Raw genomic sequence first — 27713 nt, 5'->3', positions numbered from 1 at the left:
ATTAGGTATTTAAGGTAAAGTCTACATTATCTGGTGACAAATTAGATGTGGAGTATGAAAAGGAGAGAAAGTTTACGAATGACTCCCAGGTTGCTCGTTTGCACAGCAGGTCAGGGGTGGCAGGCCTTGGGGCAGCAGGGTGATCGGGGGAGGCAAATCCCAGGGTTAGCTTTGAACAATGTTGAACTTGAGGTGAGGATGCGTTGTGTTGGCGATCATTTTGAGAAAGCTGCTGGATTTCTAAGGATGCATTTCATGGGAGAACTCTGGACAGAAACACAAACTTAACAGCCTTAAACATATAAGACCCGGGAACGCCAACTTATGAGCCAGCTTTAATATTAAATGACAACACAGCACTGTCCAAAATGAGGTAAAGGAACAGCTGAAAAAGATAAAAGTCAACAAAAGGCCAGGGAAACACAATTCTTTTTTTTTTTTTTAATTCACTTATTTAAATTCAAGTTAGTTCACATACAGTGTGGTAGTGGTTTCAGGAGTAGCATTTAGTGATTCACCTCTGACCTGCAACACCGAGCGCTCATCCCAACAAGTGCCCCCCCCGTGCCCATCCCCCATTCAGCCCCTCCCCCCACCCTCCTCCCCTCCAGCAGCCCTCAGTTTGTTCCCTGTCTTTCAGAGTCTCTTATGGCTTGGCTCCCTCTCTGTTCTTATCTGACTACTCCTTATATCTAGCACTGCTACACGAGTCTAGGGCACACAAGTAGGTACTCAACAGAGGTCTATTAAACGAACACAGAAGTAAGGCTCTGTAGAGAACAAGGGACAGTCAGTTCCTCAGGCGGTTGAGGTCTGACTTCCCCAGCGGTGTAAGCACAAAATGGAGCGCTGCCTGCAATGGTGGGGCCCCGACAATCCAGCACTCGCCGTGCGCCCCGATTATCACCACGCGCGTGCTCACCACCCGCGAATGACACAATTCGGGTCCCCGCTCTGTAGGGCCTCACGGTTTGACCAAAAGAACAGCGTGCTTCCAAACAACTGTGCTGAACGAAATAAGTCAGTCAGAGAAAGACAAACACCATATGATTTCACTCATACTGAATTTAAGAAACAAAACAGATAAACACGGGAAAGGAGGGAAAAATAAGGCAAAAACAGAGAGGGAGGCACACCATAAGAGTCTGTTCTCTTAAATAGAACAAACTGAGGGGTGCTGGAGGGGAGGTCAGTGGGCAGATGGGTTAAATGGGTGATGGGCATGAAGGAGGGCACCAGGTGGGATGAGCACTGGGTGTTATATGTACGTGATGAATCACTAAATTCTACTCCTGAAACCATTATTATACTGTATGTGAACTAACTTGCATTTAAATAAAATTAAAAAACAAAACAAAAAACAAACAACTGTGCTCAAGGCAGGGTGTGAAAACTGCCACAGAGGTAGACACAGTTTGGGTGGTCGGGAGGGAAGTAAGAGGAGGTGACATGTGACTTCACATTCGTTGGTGGGAATGGGGTCTACAGGGAGTAGCGTGGACAGCAGTGTTTCAGGTGCTGGGAACCACAGGACAAAAGGCTTGGGGTGAAATACTGAGAGTGGACTGTTTGGGGTGGGTACGGGGAGCACGGAGGCCTGGCAGGCAAGGCTGGAAGGCACCCTGGGGCTGGATCTTACAAGGCCTTGAATGACGCACCAAGGAGTTAGAAAATTATATCACAGATAATGAGAGGTCACTGAAGTTTGCAAAGGAAGGAGAGACATGATGAGGATTATGGGAAAAGGCAGAAAAGTCTCTCTTGGATTCAGCAACCAGGCAGAGGGTAGCTCATGGGAAAGAACAATGAGGGGAATGCCACAGAGGAGACCAACTGGATAATTTCAAGAGATACTAAAAACAGGGGCATCTGGGTGGCTCGGTCAGTCAAGTGTCCAGCTTTGGCTCAGGTCATGATCTCGTGGTCCGTGAGTTCGAGCCCCACGTCAAGCCCTGTGCTGCCAGCTCAGGGCCTGGAACCTGCTTCCGATTCTGTGTCTCCCTCTCTCTCTGCTCATGTTCTGTCTCTCTCTCTCTCTCAAAAAATAACTAACATTAAAAGAATTTTTAAAAATAATAATAATATTAAAGATATACTCAAAACATGGCTTCCACCACGGATAGCCTTGAAGTGCGTGTGAGTCGAAGGGGGACTCATGGCCACATTTCAGTCTTTCGGCAACACCAACTCTGCACGGAAACAGCAGGTTAATGGCTCTCCATCACTTCACAAATGATAGTCAAGGACCAGACTGGGGAGTCGGGTGACCTGGATGTTCATACTGAATTGGGCTCCCTCCCCGTCAAGTTAGGCTCTCCTCTCCCACCTTCACGCTGCGGCATCCCGTACCTCCAGCAGCCGCACCCTCGCAAACGTAATGGGATGATGATTTCCTCCCCATTTGTGTGGTGACGGTCTTCCCGACGAAACTGCGAGCTCCTTGACCGCTAACACCCTTCCTCTCTGGATCCCTGCTGAAGTCACAGTAACCCAGCCCTGTTCCAGACTAATGCGTACAAAAAACAAACCATAAATTATTTCACAAGCCTGCTAGGAGTCAGTTTAGTCAGGAAACATGGCCCGAGTACCCTCCCATGTGCCAGGACACAGACAGGAGGAAGTCATGGGCCACAGGAAGCCTTCTGTAAACAGGAATGTGAGGCGTGCACCTTTCTTCTTCTTGCTGTTAATAATATAGCAACCATTTACTGCTCACCTTCCCTAAGCCGGGTATATACAAGGCACCTCATATTTACATATATTCGCAAATATTTTGGTCTCTCAGTAAAGTCTTGGGACAACCCTGCACAGCAGTTTCACCTTTTTTTTTTTTTTAAAACATTTATTTTTTATTTTTGAGAGACAGAGAAAGACAGAACGCAAGCAGGGGAGGGGCAGAGAGAAAAGGAGAGACAGAATCCAAAGCAGGCTCCAGGCTCTGAGCCGTCAGCACAGAGCCCGACGCGGGGCTTCAACTCATGACCCGAGCCAAAGTCGGTAGTGTGACCGACTGAGCCAGCCAGGTGCCCCCAGTTTCACCATTTCTACTCTGCAGATGAGGAAACAGTACTAAGCAGGTGAAGAAACCTGCCCAGGGTCATATAGGTAGAAAGCGGTGTGGCTGGGACTTGTATCCAAGGCATTTCAGCCTGCGAGGCCCATACCACGCCAGCCAATCTGGAGCCTCTATTTGTCTCTGCTTCCACATCTCTCCCACACGACCCTCCAGAGGTTAAACTAGGACCGATTTAGAATCACAGGGCATGTTGGAGGCAGGGACTGAACTCCTGATGGAGATTCGAACACCCGCCTTCCCATGGTATATATTCCTCCCTGGTATGTATTCCTGCATCAATCATATCACTCTCCTCCCTGAAAAGAAAAGCTAGGCACCTATCATTTTAAAGGCTGGCGACCCTCAATTCTTCTACTTTAGAGTTGTTCCTGTTAGAAGTAAATCAGGTTTTGAATGCAAAAGGATCTCCAGTGGGGAGCATGTGTATAAATGGAAGAGGTGACTGAAGGTTTGGAAAGTACTTACAGGCTGTGTTCAAGGAGGATGGGCCTTTGATACACATGCCATTTCTTTTCCCAGCCCTTTCCCCAGATTCAGTCTCAAAGACTCTACCTCTGTCAGACTGACACCAGGTATTATGAAGATCAAAGTCGGTGGTCAAGGCCAAAAGCAAGACATGGCAGATGTTATGGGGGAGGATTTAGAAAGATGTTAGCTGTAAAATATACAGTGGCGGGGAAGAAATTTAAGAAGTAGACACAATGATCTATCGGTACAATAGAATATAAAAAAAAAAAACGAATTAGAAAATATTTTGTACTAAGGAGTTTTCTTTTAAATTTTTTTTTTTCAACGTTTATTTATTTTTGGGACAGAGAGAGACAGAGCATGAACGGGGGAGGGGCAGAGAGAGAGAGAGGGAGACACAGAATCAGAAAAAGGCTCCAGGCTCTGAGCCATCAGCCCAGAGCCCGACGCGGGGCTAGAACTCCCGGACCGCGAGATCGTGACCTGGCTGAAGTCGGACGCTCAACCGACTGCGCCACCCAGGCGCCCCTGGAGTTTTCTTTTAAAAACCCTTGAAAATCTATCCTTTGTAATAAAATGATTTCTAATGTTGTGGAATTTTTAAACGTCTGATCCTTTTTATCTACAATCTACAAAACATAATCTGTTACAGATTGATATCATCAAAGCATCTTGCAAGAGTACCTATTGACTGCACCTTGAAGAATTACCTAAAATCACTACAAAAACTGAAATTAGAGAGGTGCCTGGGTGGCTCAGTCAGTTAAGCGTCCGACTTCAGCTCAGGTCACGAGCTCACAGTCCGTGAGTTCGAGCCCCGCGTCAGGTTCTGTGCTGACAGCTCAGAGCCTGGAGCCCGCTTTGGATTCTGTGTCTGGCTCTCTCTCTGCCCCTCCCCTGTGCATGCTCCATCTCTCTCTGTCTCAAAAATAAATAAAAGCATTAAAAAAAACTGGAATAAGAAACAACATTCTCCAAAAAAACTCTAGAAAAGAGAGGACAAGCTAAGAGAAATCCATAATTTGGGATTTCCTAAGTACTTAACAGTGCTGTTATCATTAAAGATGAGCAAATAAAAACAACCAGGTAGTGTGAAGGCCATTTCCATCTACCGGCTTTTCAAGATTGGGTTAAACACTGGCTATCATGTTTACTGAGGGGATCTTGGAATTATTTATTAAACCACACTAGACAAGCTAAACACTTGACCAGCTCAACTGGGGATAAACGAGAGCATTTATCAGAATGATGAATAACAGAGGTTAACCAGGGTCTGGGGAATCATCCTTGGCTCCACTGCTAGGACTCCTGGCAAAGAACCAAAACAGCTTGCTTTCAACTTGAGCTTCTGCACCCACCCAAGGCGGGATGCGGCTACCACCTGATGTACATCTTTTGCAATTTTACCAGGATTTAAAATACAGCCATGGATTCACACTGGCCGTGTGCTTTCACATAATCTACGTATCAGCAGACTCGGTTGGTTAGGGAAATAGGCATGTGCAGGCACTTAACATCCAACACAGAAAGTACTCAATAAACCCGCATCCCTGGCCTTCCTTATAGCACGATGCTAAGTAAATCCAGGTTATAGTTTGGGGTGAATTGACTTTTCCATAGGCACTGAACACACTTCTAGTCCTCAAAGTCCTAGTTATTGCTCATAAGAGAAAGCGAGAGAGTTTGTGTTGTATATGTATGCATGTGTGTGTATACAAACGCACGCGTCTGTGTGTGTGTGTGTGTGCGCGCGTGCGCGCGCCTAAAATCTCAATCCACTGACCCTAACAAGCTAATTCATCCTGGTGAGGGTGGGCTGGAGCACCACCCCTAGACAGGAAAGATGGCACACTGCTTGGCCGGCCCTAGGGTGCCTGTAAGGCAAATGATCCCCTCCATCGGGGGACTTCCCCAGCCAGAGCTTGGTTAGGTCTTTCCATAGGCCTCTCCTGCTTTCCTTTCAGATTCCGTGATCACATTATCCGTCCTTGACCTTGGTTGCCCAAAGACGGCTTACCTGGTAGACTTTCTCTACAGCATCATACGTTCTTTTTCAAACATAAAGACACAACAGAGGAAGCTTAGGTAGGAGACGATGAAAGAGAAGAAGCACCACATGGTGCGGTGCTCCAGACACGGGAGGGGAGGTCCCATACCTGCAGAGCCAGTCGTACGACACAGGCCGTATAGGTCAGCATGCCGTGCAGAATATCGAGCAGGGAGAAGAGCAGGGTGGCGGCCGTCTCACTGTGGTTCTTATTGTCCACATCCAAGCACAGCGTGGCAGTTTCAGTGAACAGGTCACAGACATGACGGACCAGTCCTGAGGGTAAAAAGAAGGGTAAAACATGCCTCATAAATGCCAACATAGGGGCACCTGGATGGCTCAGTTGGTTGAGCATCCGACTCTCGATTTCGGCTCAGGTCATGATCCCAGGTTCACAGGATCAAGCCCTGAGTCAGGCTCCATGCTGAGTGTGGAGAGAGCTTAAGATTCTCTCCCACTCTCCCTCTCTCCCGCGCGCTCGCTCGCTCTCAATAAATAAATAAATAAATAAAGTGTCACAAAACCCAACAGAAGAGGCACATGTATTCTATGTTGTATAAACTCTAAGCAGTCCTTCAACTGTACTCATACCAGATACCCCTGGGAAAGTTTTAAAAGTGCAGGTTTCCAGGCCTCACTCTCAGAGTCTGCTCAGGAGCCTGCGACAGGGCCTAGGAATATACGTCTTAAATAAGCTCCCCAGGTGATATGATGCAAAGGTTCCCCACACTATCCTACATGAACAGGCTTCACAAGGACAGAGGGCTGCCTGACGCCGGAAGATCCCGTGCTGCATATGAACGTCCTGCTCCCAGGTTCTCTGAAAGTACGGTTCTTCACAGTGTAGGTCAGGGACGACAGGTGGACCCAGGGGATATAAGGGTCTACGAGTTAATTGGGTCATTCCAAGAGGATAAACCAATGGAACATTTTTTTTTTGCATGCATTCCAAAAATATATTGAAATATAAGATCAACTATGATTTTAAGAAATTTGGAATTTAAAAACTTCCAGGTTCTATCGTTGTGTCTCTGCAGACCTCATATTAAATTAACAGTGCGGGTGGTCTGCAACTTTCAGTTTGATGTAGTCTGTCACAAAAAATACATTTTCACAGGTAGGGGCCATTACTGTTTACACTTAATTTGGCATTTTTATTGATACTATTATGTAGCATTAGCCTTTGAATTAAAAAAAAAATTCAGATGTAAACGCGGTGAAAATACAGCACTGCAGCGTTACAAACCTAAAATGGTGAACAGGACCTTTAGCATCAGGAGATCATCTGAATGTTCTAGGAAAAGGGAATCTTCAAAAATGCGTATTTTACACAGCAGTTGGTGGGGGGAGCATGGTAAGGAGCTGTACCATAAGCTGGATTTCATTGGTCCTGCAATCCATTTGTCCCTAGTTCCCAGATGATCAATTGGATGGGAACTCTGCCAAGCGCAGCCATCTAAGCTTTACTATCGTTTCCAAGCACTGCCACTGCCATTTCCAGTAAAGCGACTTAGGTCTCCTAGACAAGTAAACAGAGTAGATCTTGGACTTTGAAAGTAATTAATTTTGTCACTAACGGCAGAGAGGAACCAAAACTACAAAGGCCTCATTCAAAGTTGTACTGCTCATGGCAAAGACGGGTACAAGTCACAAAGCTGAAGGTAAATACACTTGAAGGGAAGGTAGAATGAATTACTGGCAAAGTTTCTTTATCAATGACAAGGTGTGATCACATGTATCACCAATGACACACAGCATAGCAAAGCGATCGTTATGGCATGTCCATGACCAGGGGCTCTTGTCTGAGTTAGGCAGCATCGCTAACACGCATGCCATGAATCAGCACTTGGCCTTCATGGGCTGCAGATAGGGCAGAAGGGCTTTGAAACACAGGACGTGGTAAACGCACGCTGCAAGACGTTTTCCTCTGGGGGGTCGTGATCACTTTGTGACCTCCATGTAGATGGTCCGAGGTGCAGAGGGGTGAGTACTGGTGAAGTCTCACTCTGTGAACAGCAGAGAAGGACGTGGCTCCTCAGAAGGTGGCCATGGACCCTTGGACACCCATCTCCAGGCTGCTTCAGACTAAACAGCTGGTGGGCAACAGGGAGCGATCTACCCGACCTCACTCAGTCTTCAAGGAAAGAGGGCAAACAACGAATGCCATCGTGTCCCTGCTGGGATGGAAAGTCTTCCCAGCCTGCTGTGTGAAAAAGCAGGCAACAAATGCCAAGCTCTGACTTGACACGCTGAAGTCATCAGCTGTCAGGGAAGGTGCTCACAGGAGATTAGAAATGAAGCAGGACACAAAATATTTCTTCACAGCAGTGATAATGCCAGCAAGCTCATTAGTACGATGTCAAGTGGTCTATTCCCAGCCTTATATCCAAAGTTCTTCATCTCCAGAACGTTCACTTCAGGGTCAAAGCACACGTTTTTCTCACTTAAACTTTTTATTACGAAAACAAAGAAAGTCACAAGACAGTTCTCCGATGATTATCAGCATTTTTGCTCATCTTGTTTAATCTATCCTCATCTTTTTCAGGAATTTAAAGCAAATACCAGACATCATCTTATCTCCTGTAAACACTTCTGTACAGTCTACAGAGAAGGGTTCTTTTCTTTAGCATTATTACCACCCAATAAAACGAAACCTACTTAATATAGGCAATACACAGCCTACGTCCAAAACTCAACAGTCTCAAAACTGTCTTTTGTAGGATTAGTTTGTTGAAATCAGGATATAAACCAGGTCCACACATTCCATTTGGTTGCAGACGTTAAGTCTCCTTTAATGTCTAACAGTCTTTCTTCTGCTTGCAATTTGCATGCCTTTTGTTTCTGGAAAAGTTAGAACACTTGTCCTGTAGATTTTCTTGTGGTGGTATTCCTCTACCCCTGTATTTCCTATAAAATGGTAATTATAGTGACTGGAGACTCCATTTAATTCAGGTTCAATTATTTTGGCATTAATACTTGGGGCTGGAACACTGCATGTTGTATTGCATCATATCTGGAAGGATATACCGTCTGGCTATTCCACACTTAACAATGTTAAAATTGATCAAGGTCAGGGGTTGTTAGCCTAACCCAATCATTATAAAATTCCCCATCAAATGTTACCTACTAATGACCACTGTCTAGTCCCATCATTTCATTAGAGGTGGCAATATAGTAAGTTTCAAATTCTATCATTCTGTTTGTACTTTTTTCAGTTCATTTTGCTCTATAAGGAATCTCCATTTAACTATTTGGTTATCATAAAATATGGTTTGTAAAGGAAAGGCAACAGAGATGTTTGATAAATGTTTCTTTGTTGCCATTTACCAGTTTTCAGACCAATGATTTTGGAGTATCAGCAATTACCAAATGTGACTAATGGAGGAATGGGTGGGGGAGCAAGAAACTACCAGCAGTTACTAATGAATTCATTTTGTAGCATCATTGTGACTACAGTGGATGTTTAAAGAATACGTTTTATGGATTTCAACTAATTCAATCACTTTTTAAAAAAAACGTTCAACTTGTTTCCATTTTTGGCTACTGACAGCCCCTTGAAAGTGTCCTGACTTCTGCTATAATAGGTCCCAAGTTCATCTTAAGAACTCCTGCCTCAAAGACACGAATAGACACTTCTCCAAGGAAGACATCCAGATGGCCAACCAACACATGAAAAGATGCTCAACATCACTCATCATCAGGGAAACACAAATCAAAACCACAATGATATACCACCTCACACCTGTCAGAATGGCTAACATTAACTCAGGCAACAACAGATGTTGGCAAGGATGTGGAGAAAGAGGATCTCTTTTGCATTGTTGGTGGCAATGCAAGCTGGTGCGGCCACTCTGGAAAACAGTATGGAGGTTCCTCAAAAAACTAAAAACAGAACTACCCTACAACCCAGCAATTGCACTACTAGGTATTTATCCAAGGGATACAGGTTTACTGTTTCAAAGGGGCACGTGCACCCCCATGTTTATAGCAGCACTATCAACAATAGCCAAAGTATGGAAAGAGCCCAAATGTCCATCGATGGATGAATGGATAAAGAAGATGTGGTCTATATACAGTGCATTATTACTCGGCAATCAAAAAGAATGAAATCTTGCCATTTGCAACTACGTGGATGGAACTGGAGGGTATTATGCTCAGTGAAATTAGTCAGTCACAGAAAGACAAAAATCATATGACTTCACTCATATGAGGACTTTCAGAGACAAAACAGACGAACACAAGGGAAGGGAAACAAAAATAATATAAAAACTGGGAGGGGGACAAAACAGAAGAGACTCACAAACATGGAGAACAAACAGAGGGTTACTGGAGGGGTTTTCGGAGAGGGGAATGGGCTAAATGGGTAAGGGGCATTAAAGAATCTACTCCTGAAATCATTGTTGCACTATATGCTAATTTGGATGTGAATTAAAAAAAAATTAAATTAAAATAAGTAAAAAGAATTCTTGGCTCAAAAATATTAAAGAAAATAGATTAAAATAAAATAAAAGGCTTTATGAAGGGTTTCAAAAAATAAGAAATCCCTGCCTCAGATTGAGCATTAGCTACTTCTCCAAGAATCCCTAGTTTCTTTCAAGAAGAAACTGAATTTAGAAACCAAGGTCTGAGCACCAGTGACTCTGCTACTGAGTCACTGATTAAGTAGATAGAGATAAGAAGTATACACCTATTAGAGAAAAATAATGACTTCATGCAAATATTTTCAGTATCAGTGTCCAGAAATGGACCCGTACGTATATGGTCACAAACATTTCAACAAGTAAATTCTTTACAAAAAATTCTTTTCAACAAAAAGGGATAGAAAAACTGAGTACCCATATTAAGAAAGGAATCCTTGACCACTACATCATATACTATGCAAAATTACTTTCACACGAACATAGATCTACACATAAAAGCTAAAACTGTGAAGGTTCTAGAATAAAATGTAAGAGAAGATCTTTGTAACTAGGAGGCAGGCAAGATTTCTAAGGTCTCAAAAAGCATGGATCATTTAAAAATGAGTAAATTAAACTTCATCACAAAATTAAATATTTACAACATAGGTATCTAATAAAGAACTTAAATCCAGAATACACAGCCAGTTCCTACAACTCAATAATAAAAAGACAATCAATTTTAAAGATGGGTATAAGACTTAACCAGTCAGTTCACAAAAGATATGTCAATAAGCACATGAAAAATGTTCATCATTAGTCATGAGAAAAATGCAAATTAAAATTACGACGAGATGCCACACACAAACAGAAATAATTATAATGAAAAAAGCAGACAACAGCAAATGTTGGTAAGGATGTGGAGTGACCACATCCTTTTGTCACATTTACTAATGGAAAACAGTTGCAGTTTTCATTTATAATTTGTTTAAACATGTATTTATTTTCAAGAGACAGAGAAAGACACAGCATGAGTGGGGGAGGGGCAGAGACAGAAGGAGACACAGAGTCTGAAGCAGGCTCCAGGCTCTGAGCTGTCAGCACAGAGCCCGATGCGGGGCTTGAACCCACGAAAAGTGAGATCGTGACCTGAGCTGAAGTCAGATGCTTAACCGACTGAGCCACCAGGCGCCCCCAGTTATAGTTTCTACAAATTTAAACATACAGTTAGTACATTACCTAGAAATTCCAATCCTAGGTATTTTTCCAAGTAAAATGAAAACATGTATCCACAAAAAGTCTCATTAGACCTTTATTCGAAATAGCCCGAAGCCAGGGATAGCCTACGTGTCCATCACTAGGAAAATGGATGAATAGATTAAGATATACTCATACAATGGAATCCTAGTCAGCCACAAAAAGAAATGAGCCACTGAATCCCACAACGACATGAATGAATCCCAAAAAGGAGGCTGATAGACACCAGAAACAGGTGTATAAACTCAGTGGTATGAATACACTTACCTAAGTTTCTGAAAAAAAGTGTCCATGTGGATTGAGATCAGAATGGTAGTCGCTTAGTCTAAGGAAGGGACAGGATGGAACCTTCTATGATGATGGAAATCTCCCACACTTTGAAGATGCAGCCTGTGCTGGGATGATAGCAGCATTTACTGAGCACTTGCTCTGTGTCTGGCAATAGGCCTTTACTTGGCTTTTACACTTACCACCTCACCTGACTTCTGTAACAGCTCTGTGAGGCAGATGCTGAGATCTCCATTTCATACATGCAAAAACAAAACCTCAAGTAACAAGCACTCAAGTAACGTGTTCAAGGTCACAGAGTTAAGTACAAGTCACAGAAGTGAAGGGATCCCATGTATAACTCCCAAGTCCATGTACTTTTATAAATATTATGGAGCCCCTTGGGACCCTCCAGTGGGGAACTGAGACCAGAAGGCCAAGGAGTAGGTTGCTGTGGTCATGCAATAATCAAGTGGGGTGGGGGGAACAAGGAGGAAGGCAGACACATCACTAAAGAAGCGTGATTTGCAACCTGACCGCAATAGTGGGTAGGGCCATAAAGGGTGAATAAAGAATAGGAGAACTATATTGTAACTGGAAGAAATGGGAAGTATTCTAGAAATCACAAGTTAGCTTTTAAGACATGATAAGTTTGAGATAATATACAAAAGCCAAAGCCCAAAAGCAATTGGAGATTAAAACCTAGAAAGCAGGTGGCAGTCAAGACTGGGAAAGGCTGAAGTCAAAGATGAGCAGGGAAAGTGGAAAAGTTCCCAAACAGTAGTCAAGACAGACAAGCAAGACAAGGAGCATTGAGAAAATCCCAGACAGGGCAGGGGTTATAGAGGAAAGAAAAGGTACCAATAAAGGAATAATCATGATAATATAATCATGCTATAGGTAAAAAGGAACGACTAGAATTTAAAAAGAAAAAGGTGTCAAGGGTGTTTAATTGCCACAGTTCCAAGCCTGAGGCAAGTTCACCGGTTGGGTCATCTCCAGGCCCTTGACGCTAGCCACTGGTAATCCTGTGGCCCGAAGTCAAACTTCAAGACGCCAATCTTTCTTGGTGCACTTTCCCCATAAACCCGTAGGTTTGGACATATCTGCTCCCACACTGTGTCCAGAATTTCCCCCTAGAGGGAGTTAGGAAATACCATTTTTCTTAAAGTTTTACTTATTTATTTTGAGAGAGAGAGATAGACAGACAGACAGACAGTCAGGCAGTCAGTCCGGGAGGAGCAGAGAGAGAGAGAATCCCAAGCAGGCTCCACACAGTCAGCAAGGAGCCCAATGTGGGACTCTAACGTGAGATCATGACCTGAGCCGAAGTCTGAAGTTCAAATGACTGAGCCACCCAGGCGTCCCAGGAAATACTGCTTCTTAGAAGGGCGGGCTTGAACGTGCATTTGCACAAGGCTGACAACACCAGCTGCCGACAGCCATAATGGACCAAAGCGAGATACTGCTCTCTGTCCCCTCACCTTATGCCCAGGGACTCAAGGATTAGATAGCTAATACTGGCAAAGTTCCGTGAATGAGATAAAACATGATGCATCTTACTAAAGTGGAGGAAAAAATCTAAGGAGGTGGCAAAGGGAGGGAAAGGGAGTTAACATTCTCCCACTTCTGCTCTTTCATTCTTCTCCACAGAGAAGTGCTAATCAAGAGAAAGATACTCCACCTCCAAAGAAAGTGAAGTTCAAGGATATTTCCAGGGCTGTATTCTCCAGAGTGAAAATTTTCCAAGTGATTTGACTGTCAGTGGACATGCACATATGGCTCTTTCCACTCTCTTCTTCCACTAAGAAGGCTGGTATACGGCATAGCCAGAGGCCTCCACTCATTGGAAAGGCCTGGACATTCTTTTGTTGTTTTGGGGATTTTTTTTTCTTCCTCTCCTCTCTCATCCAGACCCAGTCTGGGATTTAGTAGCTATCTGTGGCTTAGGTCAGCTCTGCTCCAGACCCCTGGGCAAGTGCACAGCCCCTTGCTGTGTCTCTTGCCTCTCTCCATCCGTGCTAGCTGGTATGTACCTGTGTGAAGGGAAAAGGGAGACCCTCCTTCATGGGTGGTGAGCTACAAGACTGATGTTTCAACACTGAGGCAAACACCCAGAGAAAGCCACAGGCAACTCTGTTTCTGGTCTGGCAGGTGGACCTAAGGTAGGAAGTAAAGCTAAAAGCAGCCCTCTAGGTAGACCAGCACAAGAAGGTTTCTGCCTTGCTTGTGCATAAGCTTCCAGAGAGATGCTGTACAAAGGCATCTGACATGGTGCTCCCTCTAGCATTTCCCAGCCCCCTGCTCCAACGCCATCGTAAGAACTTCTTAATACTCCACTCTAACACTTCCAAAAGAAATCAAAACTCATTAAGCCACGGAACCCAAGCATTATTTTGCATTAATTACAACCAACTCATCAAAAAAAAAATCTAAGAATTATTTTGTATTAATTATAAGCAAATCTCTAAAGGAGTCATCCCCATAAGTTATTTTCAAGTGTTTAATGTTCTGGGAATATTAATGTGCATGAGCTGTTCCCAGCTCCGGTCATTGTGTCCTGATTACAGTATTACTTTTTCAAAATCTGTTGCAGAGATAATATGAGAGTATTACTTTGAAATCCCAAGCTTTTGAAAGCAACTTATATTTCTATCATTTATGATTTGAATACAACATTCTAAATTCAAATGTAACCTCCCCAAATTGAGGCTTCCTTGTGGATAATTTTGTATTTGCATCATGCAACCATGTGGCCATTTCCCTAGGATTCATTAAAGTCGACCTGAGCAGACAATCTGGAAGAGGAGTATAAAGGTATCCGTGAAATCTGATGTGGGAAAATCATTCTTTCCCAAATTGATCAGTGCTGTACCACCAAATGCAGAATCACAACAAACCAGCTGAGTTAAAAGTCTGCTTTAAAAACAGAAAAACACAGAAGTTGAAAGTGGCAAGGCCCATCCTGGGCACGCCAGCAGGGTGAACGGAGCCATCTGTGGACTGCGAACCTGAGCCACAGCGCCCAGGTACACGACACCTGTTCTGGTTGAGGGTTAATGAGCAGCCACCCCCACACAGACATGACCCCAAATGAAAATATGTCCCATCTCTCGGGCTATAAACTTAGGAACTATCTTAGTGCAGGTTTCTGCCTGTTATGCCAGCCCCTTCCTAATAGATCCTGGGTGTCCATACCGTGCCCTGGCCTGAACTCTCCCCATGTATTTGTGCCCCCCAGCACACCCCCTGCCTTGGAGCGTTGGTTTCCACTCTGCATCACAAGCCTTCCCCCTCATACCCTGCCCAAACACCGGGGCCCATGGGAGTCCGGCTTTCCTCACTTCGGAAAGGGACACTGGACAAGTTTCACTTGACACAAATGACTGGACAACAGAAAACTGTGTATTCTACTGAAATAAAGTGATCTATCAAACCTGTATAATGGAATTACTTCATGGTCAGAGGCTAGGCCTTCTCAAATATGACAGAGGCTAAGGTTTTAATTAAAAAATTTCCCCCCAGGGGCACCTGTATGGCTCATTCGGTTGAGCATCTGACATCTTTCAGCTCAGGGCGTGATCTCACGGTTCAGGAGATCAAGGCCCCCATCAGGCTCGCTGCTCTCAGTGGGGAGCCGGCTTCAAATTCTCTGTACCCCTCTCTCTCTCTGCACCTCCGCCCACTCATGCTGTCACTCTCAAAAGTAAATAAACCTTGGGAGGAGCCAAGATGGCGGAACAGCATGGAAATTTTCTGTGTGTCTCGCGTCCATGACATGGAGCCAGACCAACATTAAACCATCCTACACACCTAGAAAACTGATTGGAGGATGAACACAACAATCTGCACAACCTGAACGACTGAATTCGGTAGGAATTCACCCCAAAAGAAAGAGCATGAAGAAACGACAGGCACGGATTTAACCAACACAGATACAAGCAAGATGTCTGAATCAGAATTTAGAATCACGATAATAACAATACTAGCTGGAGTTGAAAATAGATTAGAATCCCTTTCTGCAGAGATAAAAGAAGTAAAAACTAGTCAGAATGAAATTAAAAATGCTATAACTGAGCTGCAATCACGGATGGATGCCGTGGTGGCAAGGATGAATGAGGCAGACCAGCGAATCAGCAATACAGAGGACAAACTTATACAGAAAAATGAAGCAGAAAAAAAGAGGGAGATGAAGGCAAAAGAGCATGATTTAAGAATTAGAGAAACCAGTGACTCATTAAAAAGGAACATCTGAATCACAGGGGGCCCAGAAGAAGAAGAAGTGAGACAAATAGGGGTAGAAGGGTTACATGAGCAAATCATAGCAGAAAACTTTCCTAACCTGGGGAAAGACACAGACATCAATATCCAGGAAGCACAGAGGACTCCCATTAGATTCAACAAAAACCAACCATCAACAAGGCATATCATAGTCAAATTCACAAAACACTCAGGCAAGGAGAGAATCATGAAAGCAGCAAGGGGAAAAAAGCCCCTAACCTACAAGGGAAGACAGATCAGGTTTGCAGCAGACCTATCCACAGAAATTGGCAGGCCAGAAATGAGTGGCAGGATATATTCACTGTGCTGAATTAGAAAAATATTCAGCCAAGATTTCATTATCCAGCAAGGCTGTCATTGAAAACAGGACAGATAAAAAGTTTCCCAAACAAAAATTAAGAGTTTGTGACCACTAAACCAGTCTTGCAAGAAATTTTAAGGGGGACTCTCTGAGGGGAGAAAAGATGGGAAAAAATATATACATATATAAATTTATATAATATTTATAAAACTTATAAATATAAACAATAAATTATTATATATATAATACCAAAAGCAACAAAGATTAGAAAGGACCAGAGAACACCACCAGAAACTCCAACTCTATAGGCAACATAATGGCAATAAATTCATATTTTTCTTAATGTTTACTTTTGAGAGAGAGAGAGAGAGCATGAGTGTGGGAGGGGTACAGAGAGAGAGGGAGACACAGAACCTGAAGCAGTCTCCGTCTGAGCTGTCAGCACACAGCCAGACACAGGGCTCAAACTCACAAGCTGGGAAATCATGACCTGGCCAAAGTCAGCCGCCCAACTGACTGAGCCACCCAGGTGCCCCAAATTCATAATTTTCAGTACTCACTCTAAATGTCAATGGACTCAATGCTCCAAGCAAAAGACACAGGGTAAAAGAATGGGTAAGAAAACAAAATCCATCTATATGCTGTTACAAGAGACCCACTTTAGACCTAAAGACACCTTCAGATTGAAAATAAGGGGATGGAGGGGAGCCTGGGTGGCTCAGTCGGTTAAACGCCCAACTTAGGCTCAGGTCATGATCTCATGGTAAGTTCAAGCCCCATGTCGGGCTCTGTGCTGACAGCTCAGAGCCTGGAGCCTGCTTCGGATTCTATGTCTCCCTCTTTCTCTCTCCTCCCCCGCTCATGCTCTCTCTCTCTCTCTCTTCTCAAAAATAAATAAATGTTAAAAAAAAAAAAAAAGAAAAGAAGGGGATGGAGAACCATCTATCATACTAATGGTCAACAAAAGAAAGCCAGAGTAGCCATACTTATATCAGACAATCTAGACTTTAAAATAAAGACTGTATCAAGAGATGCAGAAGGGTATTATATCATAATCAAGGGGTCTATCCACCAAGAAGACCTAATAATTGTAAACATTTATGCGCCAAATGTGGAACAGCCAAATATATAAATCAATTAATCACAAACATAAAGAAACTCATTGATAGTAATACCATAATAGGAGGAGACTTCAACACCCCAATCACAGCAATGGACAGATCTTCTAATCAAAAAATCAACAAGGAAACAATGGTTTTGAATGACACACTGGACCACATGGACTTCACAGATATATTCAGAACATTTCATCCTAAAGCAGAATATACATTCTTATCCAGTGCACATGGAACATTCTACAGAATAGACCATACACTGGGTCTATCAGCCCTTAGTAAGTACAAAAAGATTGAGATCATACCGTGCATGTTTTCAGACCACAACGCTATGAAACTCGAAATCAACCACAAGAAAAAATTTGGAAAGGTAACAAATACTTGGAGACTGAAGAACATCCTACTAAAGAATAAATGGGCTAACCAAGAAGTTAAACAGGAAATTAAAAAGTATATGGAAGTCAATGAAAATGATAATACCACAACCCAAAACCTCTGGGACGCAGCAAAGGTAGTCATAAGAGGAAAGTATATAGCAACCCAGGCCTTCCTAAAGAAGGAAGAAAGATCTCAGATACACAACCTAACCTTATGCCTTAGGTAACAGCTAGAAAACGAACAGCAAATAAAATGCAAAACCAGCAAAAAACAGGAAATAATAAAGATTAGAGCAGAAATTAATGCTATCAAAACCAAAGAAAAACAGTAGAACAGATCAATGAAACCAGAAGCTGGTTCTTTGAAAGAATTAACAAAATGATAAACCACTAACCAATTTGATCAAAAAGAAGAAGGAAAGGACCCAAATAAATAAAATCAAGAATGAAACAGGAAAAAAAAAAGAATGAAACAGGAGAGATCACAACCAACACAGCAGAAATAAAAACAATAATAAGAGAATATTATGAGCAATTATATGCCAATAAAATGGGCAATCTGGAAGAAATGGACAAATTCCTAGAAACATATACACTACCAAAACTGAAACAGGAAGAAATAGAAAATTGGAAAAGACACATAACCAGTAAGGAATTCAAATTAGTAATCAAAAATCTCCCAAAAAACAAGAATCCAGGGCCAGATGGCTTTCCAGAGCAATTCTACCAAACATTTAAGGAAGAATTAACACCGATTCTCTTGAAGCTGTTCCAAAAAAGAGAAATGGAAGAAAAACTTCCAAACTCTTTCTATGAAGCCAGCACTACCTTGATTCCAAAACCAGACAGAGACCCCACTAAAAAGGAGAACTAGAGACCAATTTCCCTGATGAACATGGATGCAAAAACCCTCAACAAGGTATTAGCCAACTGGATCCAACAATACATTAAAAAAAAGTATTCATCACGACCAAGTGGGATTTAAACCTAGCATGCAGGGCTGGTTCAATATCTGTAAAACTGTCAATGTGATTCATCACATCAATAAAAGAAAGGACAAGAACCACATGATCCTCTCCATAGATGCAGAGAAAGCATTTGACAAAATACAGCATCCTTTCTTGATAAAAACCCTCAAGAAAGTAGGGATAGAAGGAGCATACCTCGAGATCATAAAAGCCATATATAAAAGACCCAACGCTAATCTCATCCCCAATGGGGAAACACTAAGAGCTTTGCCCCTAAGGTCAGGAACAAGACAGGGATGTCCACTCTCACCACTGTTATTCAACATAGTACTGGAAGTCTTCACTTCTGCAATCAGACAACACAAAGAAATAAAAGGCATCCAAATCGGCCAGGAGGAGGTCAAACTTTCCCTCTTCGCAGATGATATGATACTTTATATGGAAAACCCAAAAGATTCCACCAAAAAACTGCTAGAATTGATTCATGAATTCAGCAAAGTTGCAGGATATAAAATCAACGCACAGAAGTCGGGTACATTCCTATACACCAACAATGAAGCAACAGAGAGAGAAATCAAGGAATCGATCCCATTTACAGTTGCACAAAAAACCATAAAATACCTAGGAATAAATCTAACCAAAGAGGTGAAAAATCTATACACTGAAAACTATAGAAAGCTTATGAAAGAAACTGAAGAAGACACAAAAAAATGGAAAAAGATTCCATGCTCCTGGATACGAAGAACAAATATTGTCAAAATGTCGCTACTACCCAAAGCAATCTCCATATTCAATGCAATCCCTATCAAAATAACACCAGCATTCTTCACAGAGCTAGAACAAATAATCCTACAATTTGTATGGAACCACAAAAGACCCCGAATAGCCAAAGCAATCTTGAAAAAGAAAACCAAAGCAGGAGGCATCACAATCCCCGACTTCAAGCTATACTACAAAGCTGTAATCATCAAGACAGGACGGTATTGGCACAAGAAGAGACACTCACATCAATGGAACAGAGAACCCAGAAATGGACCCACAAACATATGGCCAACTCATCTTTGACAAAGCACGAAAGAATATCCAATGGAATAAAGACAGTCTCTTCAGCAAGTGGTGCTGGGAAAACTGGACAGTGACACGCAGAAGAATGAACCTGGATCACTTTCTTACACCATACACAAAAATAAACTCAAAATGGATGAAAGACCTCAATGTAAGACAGGAAGCCATCAAAATCCTCGAGAAGAAAGCAGGCAAAAACCTCTTTGATCTTGGCCGCAGCAACTTCTTACTCAACACGTCTCCAGAGGCAAGGGAAACCAAAGCAAAAATGAACTACTGGGACCTCATCAAAATAAAAACCTTCTGCACAGTGAAGGAAACAATCAGCAAAACTAAAAGGCAACCGACAGAATGGGAGAAGATATTTGCAAACGTCATAGCAGATAAAGGGTTAGTATCCAAAATCTAGAAAGAACTTATCAAACTCAACACCCAAAAAACAAATAATCCAGTGAAGAAATGGGCAAAAGACATGAAAAGACACTTCTCCAAAGAAGACATCCAGATGGCCAACCAACACATGAAAAAATGCTCAACATCACTATCATCAGGGAAATAAAATCAAAACTACAATGAGATATCACCTTACACCCGTCAGAATGGCTAACTCAGGCAACAACAGATGTTGGCAAGGATGTGGAGAAAGAGGATCTTTTTTGCATTGTTGGTGGAATACAAGCTGGTGAAGCCACTCTGGAAAACAGTATGGAGGTTCCTCAAAAAACCAAAAATAGAACTACCCTATGACTCAGCAATTGCACTACTAGGCATTTATCCACGGGATACAAGTGTGCTGTTTCGAAGGGGCACATGCACCCCCATGTTTATAGCAGCACTATCACAAAAGCCAAAGTATGGAAAGAGCCCAAATATCCATCGATGGATGAATGGATAAAGAAAATGTGGTATGTATGTGTGTGTGTGTGTTTGTGTGTGTGTGTGTATATATATATGTATGTGTGTATATATATATATATATATATGATGGAGTATTACTCGGCAATCAAAAAGAATGAAATCTTGCCATTTGCAACTACCTGGATGGAACTGGAGGGTATTATGCTCAGTGAAATTAGTCCGAGAAAGACAAAAACCATATGACTTCAGTCATATGAGGACCTTAAGAGACAAAACAGATGAACATAAGGGAAGGGAAGGAAAAATAATATAAAAACAGGGAGGGGGACAAAACATAAGAGACTCTTAAATATGGAGAACAAACAGAGGGTAACTGGAGGGGTTGTGGGAGAGGGGATGGGCTAAATGGGTCAGGGGCACTAAGGCATCTACTCCTGAAATCATTGTTGCATTATATGCTAACTAATTTGGATGTAAATTTAAAAAAATAAAAAATAAAATTTAAAAGAAAACAAAACCAACAAAAAGTAAATAAACCTTAAAAGAAATTTTGCCCCCAAACCTGAAGGGACTCTGCATACGAGAGTATCTTACAAACAAACTTGCCGCAGCTCCTCCAAACCCAGAGTGGTCCAAAGACCCCCATGATTAGCACTGGCAGAACTGGTCTGGCACTTGGCTCCCAGAGGAGAACACTGTAGTGAATTATTTCAAGTATACGATTTATTCTGGTCACCTGTCCCAGGAGACTGCAATGCCCTTTTCGGTTTTAAGCAGAGATGCTGCATTTTAGCAACATGTAAGCCCACTTCTCTGTGTCCCCTGCCCCCTCATGCATACGTGAGAGAGAGAAATTTTGGATAGAATAAGCTCCATGACAAAGTCATTGAAAAGAGAGGTTTAAAACTTGAGCGATTTATGCACTGAAGATATATACTCCATCTGATTACTCGGATAGCTAAAGTAGCTTGGAACTGATTTCCACAAACATATCTGGAGCCATTTTTGAAAGGGAGAACACAAAAAGTAGAAGCGGATGCTAATTTCATATCCCGACCTTCAGATACATTATTTATGACTAATTCAATGAGTAAATTTTATTAACTCAAAGGGGCGTAAACTTCCTAGTTTCTACCAGGAAATGAAAGAACAACAAATGACTGATCATAGATGTGCAATGCCCACAAAGTGCTGGAAGAGAGTGGGGAGGAACAGGGAAGGACACCTTCTCAGGAGGGAGTGTGACCTCGCTGAGCAGCGACACAGCCCAGGGTCTGCCCCGAAAGCGTGAAAGCTTTTTCGAACAGAATTCTGACATCAGCGCAGCACTTGCTGGCTTACGTATGAAGTGGCTTTTACGAGCTGGGCCCTGGGCTGGAGCACATCCTCTGGAGTTCCACACGCCAGATCTTCTGTCCTCCCCTTTGTCCTTCCCTGTGATCTCTGAGATGGCAGGTAAACATTCAAGAGAAAACAGGCATCATTCATTCAGCCCCTGGTTCATACGCAATATGCTGAGCATTTGTAATATAAATTTTACAGTGCTCGGCAATAAAGGAGCTAGGGGAAAAAACTCAAGACGTGGTCCTTTTCCTTCAGGGCCCATAAAAAAGATATCCATGTGTGAAACAGATCACGGAATAAAATGCCCACGTGGTGCTGTCAGGCAGAGGGAGTAACGATCCAGTTCACTCTTGTCATTTTTTCTTATACTCTGTAAAAGTTCAATTAATACAAATACATGTATTTGTATGTAAAAAGTACAACACAGACAATACAAAGTTCCCCAACATCCCGTATCCTCGAAACTCACCATACATAAGGGTTCGCTGTAGGGGGGCCTGTGAAACATACACAACACACATATAAATATGCATGGATGACAGTATACCTTGCTAGTTTTCACTGAAGAATATATCAGAGACTTATATGTCTTACCATGTTATATATATAGATATGGTGCTAACTAGTTCTTTTAAGTAACTGTACAGCCTCTCTTTATAAAATCAAATTCCAGGGGCGCCTTGGGTGGCTCAGTCAGTTGAGTGTCGGACTTCAGCTCAGGTCATGATCTCGCGGTCCGTGAGTTCGAGCCCCACGTCGGGCTCTGTGCTGACAGCTCGGAGCCTGGAGCCTGCTTCGGATTCTGTGTCTCCCTCTGTCTCTGTCCCTCCCCTGCTCACATTCTGTGTGTGTGTGTGTGTGTGTGTGTGTGTGTGTGTGTGTGTGTGTAAATAAGTAAGTAAATAAATAAATAAATCTCTATCACACAGTTAACAATCCCAGGAAGAAAGGGTGAAGTTCATGCGCCACCTGGTTGCTTTGTAGCAGCCACTCTACACAAAATGACTATCCCCAGCCACAGCCAACTGTCTCCTTCCCCTACAGCTCCAGAAAAGGGGCGGCAAAGGCAAGAGTTCCTCTCTAAGGAACACATTTCGACATTTGAAACAGAGAGTGGCAGTGGCGATGCCTCATCTCAACGACCAAGGAGCAAACAACACTAGGCGGTAATGAGGACGGCAAGGAAAATGATGGGGAAACCTGGCAGGGCAGGGGCTCCAAGGGTCACATTTGGGCCTCTGGGCCTCTGGCTCTAGCTGCTTCTGGGCCCAAGAGCGATTCTTGGCTTGAGTTCCACCAGATACGCACTCACTGGTAAGACATCTGCTCTTTTCATGTGGCTAATCTAAGTTTGTGACGTACGTAGGTAAGAGTCCTAACCAGCACAGTGGACTGGGAGTTAGAACTGTTTTTTCAAATCTTCTCTTAGTGGGACAGAGTAGCAGTCTCCCCGGCATTAAATTTCATGTTACGTAGTCGTCTTCAAAAGCATGCTTTCTGGACTCCATGCCCTATCCATACCCCTCACCTTCCTTTTCTTTCAATCTATATGTATTGTTTAATTTTTTATTTTTTTCAGAGTCAAAAGTCTTACTGCAATCCCAGGTCACTTTCTTCTCCCCAGAGGCAACTGAGTTTCCCTTGTTTTAACTACTTGTTATTGACCTCTATTTCTCTAAATGATACACACTTGGCATTGTTTGGGTTCACTTCCTCCCATGCGGTAAGGAAGCTGTGGCTCTTTCCCCACCCCCTACTCACATGCAAACAACTCTCCCTCCTCGTCCCCCCACTATAGTTATCTCTTACTTTCAATCAGATTGACGGTCAGTGACTACATTGCTATGACCGTATAAACATTATTCCCAATTAAGTCACACGGAAAACTAATTATTTTTCCTTTCCTGGGCAACTTCATGTTTTCTCTAGAGTTAAATCAGTTCGAAGACTTGACTCTCATTTTAATGGTGTTTTCGGAGTGTGGTAGGATGAACAGTGCCCCCTCCCCCACAGATATCCATATCCTAATCCCAGGAAACTGTGACTGTCACCTTATATGGCAAAGGGAACTTTGCAAATGTGATTTGGTTAAGGACCTGGAGAGATAGACTATCCTGGATAACACAAACGGGCTCATTGTAATCCCAAGGGTTCCTGTAGGAGGGAAGCAGGAAATGAGAGTGAACTTGAAATGTGAAGACAGAAGCACGAGGTTGCGGTGATGCAAGGGCCAAGAGACAAGGAACGCAGGAGACAGCTAGAAGCTTTTCGCCTTGGGTTTTCAAGCCAAAGAAACAGAAGCCCCCAAAAGGAATGAAGCCTGCCAACAACTTGACTTTAGACTTCTGACCTCTAGACCTGTAGGAGAATACAGTTTTGGGGCTGTTTTATTTTTTATTTATTTTTTTTAGTTTTGGGTCGTTTTAAGCACCTAAGCTTGTGGCTTTGTTACAACAGCCACAGCCATAGGAAACGGATACAAGGAGAGAGCAAGAGTGATTCCCTTGGCCGGGTCTGCCGTCTTTACCGGGAAGTCCTCAGCCACTTCCTCCAGATAAGATGTACTTCTGAGTCTGTAGCAGCTGATGAACAGGAACTCTGAGAACCTGGGGCGGATAAATACTGGAGACACTCTACATTCACTGTATCGTTTTAGGGGAAACGTTTTATGAACCGGCTCATCTTTGGCTGGCCAAAAATAGGGACAATGTATCATTCAAACTAGAGCACAGGAAGCTCGCTGGACTGGGAGCCCCACATGCTGGTCTCAGCACTATCAGGACCTAACAGAGGGACTGACTGCGGTCACCTCGCTCCATTTTCCTGAGCCTTAATTTCCTCATGAGAAGTTCAAGAAGGAGCCCTCTGTGATACTGGAAGCTTCTCTTGGCTCTAATACTTTATAAGTCAGAATGTGGCAAATGAATATTAAGTAGTATTCATTGACTTCAAACCTATTAAAACTGCACAGGGAAAATTATTTCCGTACAATCCATAAAGACACAGGGCAACAAACTGGTACTATTATTTATAAATCAATACTCCAAAGCTAAAACTCAGGTATCAGGATAAGTCATGCAGAGAAACAATGACACTGACAGACACCTATACGTCTCTTACCGGGTGGCAAGTACCATTCGAAGTGCTTTAACAGGTATCCAGCCCCACAGCCCCTCAACTCCATTTTACAGATGATGAAACTGAGGCTTGGAGAGGTTGAGTAACTTTGTCACAGCCATCTGGCTCCACGGCCTATGCTACCCCTCACTCTGCAAGACTGCATTTCTATAGCTGAAATGGCTGAAAACAGAAAAGGAAGAAAATAAGGACTATCTATGAAGTTTTCTGTGTGAGCACAGAACAAAACACAAGAAACAACAGGCTTAAAAAGATGTAATTCGGAACACGTACGGATGATAAAGGTGAGGGGGAGGGCGGCGTGTACCAAGTTGAATCTCTGCCACCACTAAAGAAATACAAAGGGCGGAAAAATAAGCAAACAAAAAGAAAGGATAGAAAATTGCCACACCGTGCCTTGACAACAGAACCGCCTCGTTAAAATCTTATTTTGCAAAAGTTATTTTAGCATTTGTACACAGCAGGCCTGTTATCCCGTGACAATCTTCTACTTCAGTGACATCTTTCTGCATTAGTTAATTAACAGGTGCCACTCACAGAGCGAGCCCATCTCGCTTATGCTGCAGGAGACGCAGAGCACTATTAGATATTCAACACCCGTGCTGTCAAGTAAATGACAACAATCAGCAGGGAATGCATTTCATTTCCAGTTTTCTGGCAGAGAAAACGAGTATTAGTTAGGAAGAATTCGATAGGCACCTTCTATGCATCAAATTCCTGAAAATTTCGAAGTCACATTGGGAAGCAATTCAAGCTATAAAAGAACTTGTAAATGCTCACTTAAATATGAATGTAAAAAAAATGAAGCCTGCAGAAAAAACTGTAGAGGAAAATAAATGAGGAAATGTGGTTAAAAAAAAAAACGTAACAGCACAATACTCATTCTTTACCTCCTTGCATTTGACTCCCTGATGGCTCTTGTCACATCTGATCTTTTAGAAGAGCTTCTCTTGGCTTACAGGACACCCCACTCCTCTGGGTTTCCTCCCTGCCCATTCCTTCTCAGTTTCCTGGAGCTCTTTTCTCCAAAACCCCACAATCAAGTGTGTGCACTTATCTGCTGAATGTCTGTATTCCTTACCAGGCCATAAATTCTACAAGAGCAGAAAACACGTCTGTTTGGGTTCTTCCTATCTTATCTAAGCCTAGCACAGACCTTGGCTCCTAGCAGGTTCTCCAGAAACAGGTGTTGAGTGACTAACGTTACATGACCAAAGAAGGACACATTCTAGAAATTTAGCTGATTAATCATTAGAAAACCCACCAGTGGAAATTATACTTAACAGTGCATGGAAAGAAACAAAGATCACCCAAAAGAGAACAAGCAGAGGCTATTCAGAGCTTGCTAGACTAGCAAGGGGGTCAGCCACTACCGCTCACATCTGGCAGAGACTCAAAGGCAAGGCAGGGGAGTGGGAAAGCTTTAGAGTAAAAAGATGGGAAGGGGCGCCTGGGAGGCTCAGTCGGTTGAGCGTCCGACTTCGGCTCAGGTCATGATTTCCCGGTTGGTGGGTTCGGGCCCCGCGTCGGGCTCTGTGCTGACAGCTCAGAGCCTGGAGCCTGCTTCCCATTCTGTGTCTCCCTCTCTTTCTGCACCGCCCCCCCCCACCCCCACACTCACACTCACACTCTGTCTCTCTTTCCTTCAAAAAATAAATAAACATTAAAAAATTACAAAAAAAAACAAAGATGGGAAGCCTTTGGGTGTGCACTGATTGGAGGTTGTTGGTCCAGGGAAGGTGGGATCAGGTTAACTAGAAGGAGGACATGTTATGCTATTGGTTTGGGAAGCATATTTGCTTTTCTGCGGTTGATCCTGAGTTGGAAGGAGGGGCAAAATTTAAGGAAGCTGACGGCTGCTGACCAAGTCCTGGCCAATTTGTGCCAATTGCTACAGAGGTGGTGGTGTGGCTTCCTTGAGTGGTTGCCGCAGAGGTTGTGGTTTGGCTTTCTGGGCTAGGTGCTGCAGAGGTTGGGAGTCAGGGCGTCATCTTCATATATGAGCTGGCCATTGGCCACATATATACAGCCTCTCAATAGTAGAGGCATCCCCATTCAGGTCCGCAACTGGAAAAGGATGCCCACTCACAATTTTCATTCAAAATTCTGTTGGCTAGTCTGGCCAAGGCAATGATCATAATAGTTAACGACTCTGATAGTTAATAGGCTTCTCTAAAAGCCTACTTAGGAAGGGGATCAATGAGATTTGAAAGCATTAAACAAGGTGAAGCAGAACTACGCACGCTGCCATAGACATAGATCACATAAAACATGGAAAACCAAGTTAAAAAACAATACACCTAGAATAACAGCATATATAGGAGGCATTGAAGAGTCATTTATTGAACACGTCCTATTTTTCAAGCACTGTACCGTTTTACACGAGGTATCTTTACACACATTATCTCATCCACTTCTCCATGCAGATAAGAGGGTGGGGACCCTCCAGAGAACTGGAGAGGCGGCCAGGCCCCACACCTTGATTCTTCCTCACCACCTACACTGCTTGGTAAGCCTTACACACAAGGGGAACCCAGCTCATCAACTCAGGGGAGCTCACTTTTGAGCCTCATACCCTTCTGTGTTAGTGAATACGTTTATATTGAATACCTGTTGCTTTTATGATCAGAAAGGTTACAGATATTTTACATCTTTAGAAGTTAAAGATAAGAGGAGCGCCTGGGTGGCTCAGTCGGTTAAGCGTCCGACTTCGGCTCAGGTCATGATCTCGCGGTTCGTGAGTTCGAGCCCCGC

At 43.1% G+C, this 27713-nt stretch overlaps 1 protein-coding gene across 2 annotated transcripts in view; it reads right to left on the bottom strand.

Moving 5' to 3' along the window:
• ULK4 (unc-51 like kinase 4) overlaps positions 1-27713 on the bottom strand; it is a 592138-nt gene that overhangs the window by 176392 nt on the left and 388033 nt on the right. For both annotated transcript variants that reach the window (XM_043595665.1, XM_043595666.1), the window contains one exon: positions 5701-5867. In XM_043595665.1, coding sequence (XP_043451600.1) covers positions 5701-5867 — 167 coding nt within the window. The remainder of the gene's footprint in view (positions 1-5700; positions 5868-27713) is intronic.

This window comes from Prionailurus bengalensis, chromosome C2, assembly GCF_016509475.1.
Source record: "Prionailurus bengalensis isolate Pbe53 chromosome C2, Fcat_Pben_1.1_paternal_pri, whole genome shotgun sequence".
Lineage (NCBI taxonomy): Eukaryota > Metazoa > Chordata > Mammalia > Carnivora > Felidae > Prionailurus > Prionailurus bengalensis.
Note: the sequence above shows the minus strand (reverse complement) of the source record. Positions and strands in the feature narration are given on the sequence as shown.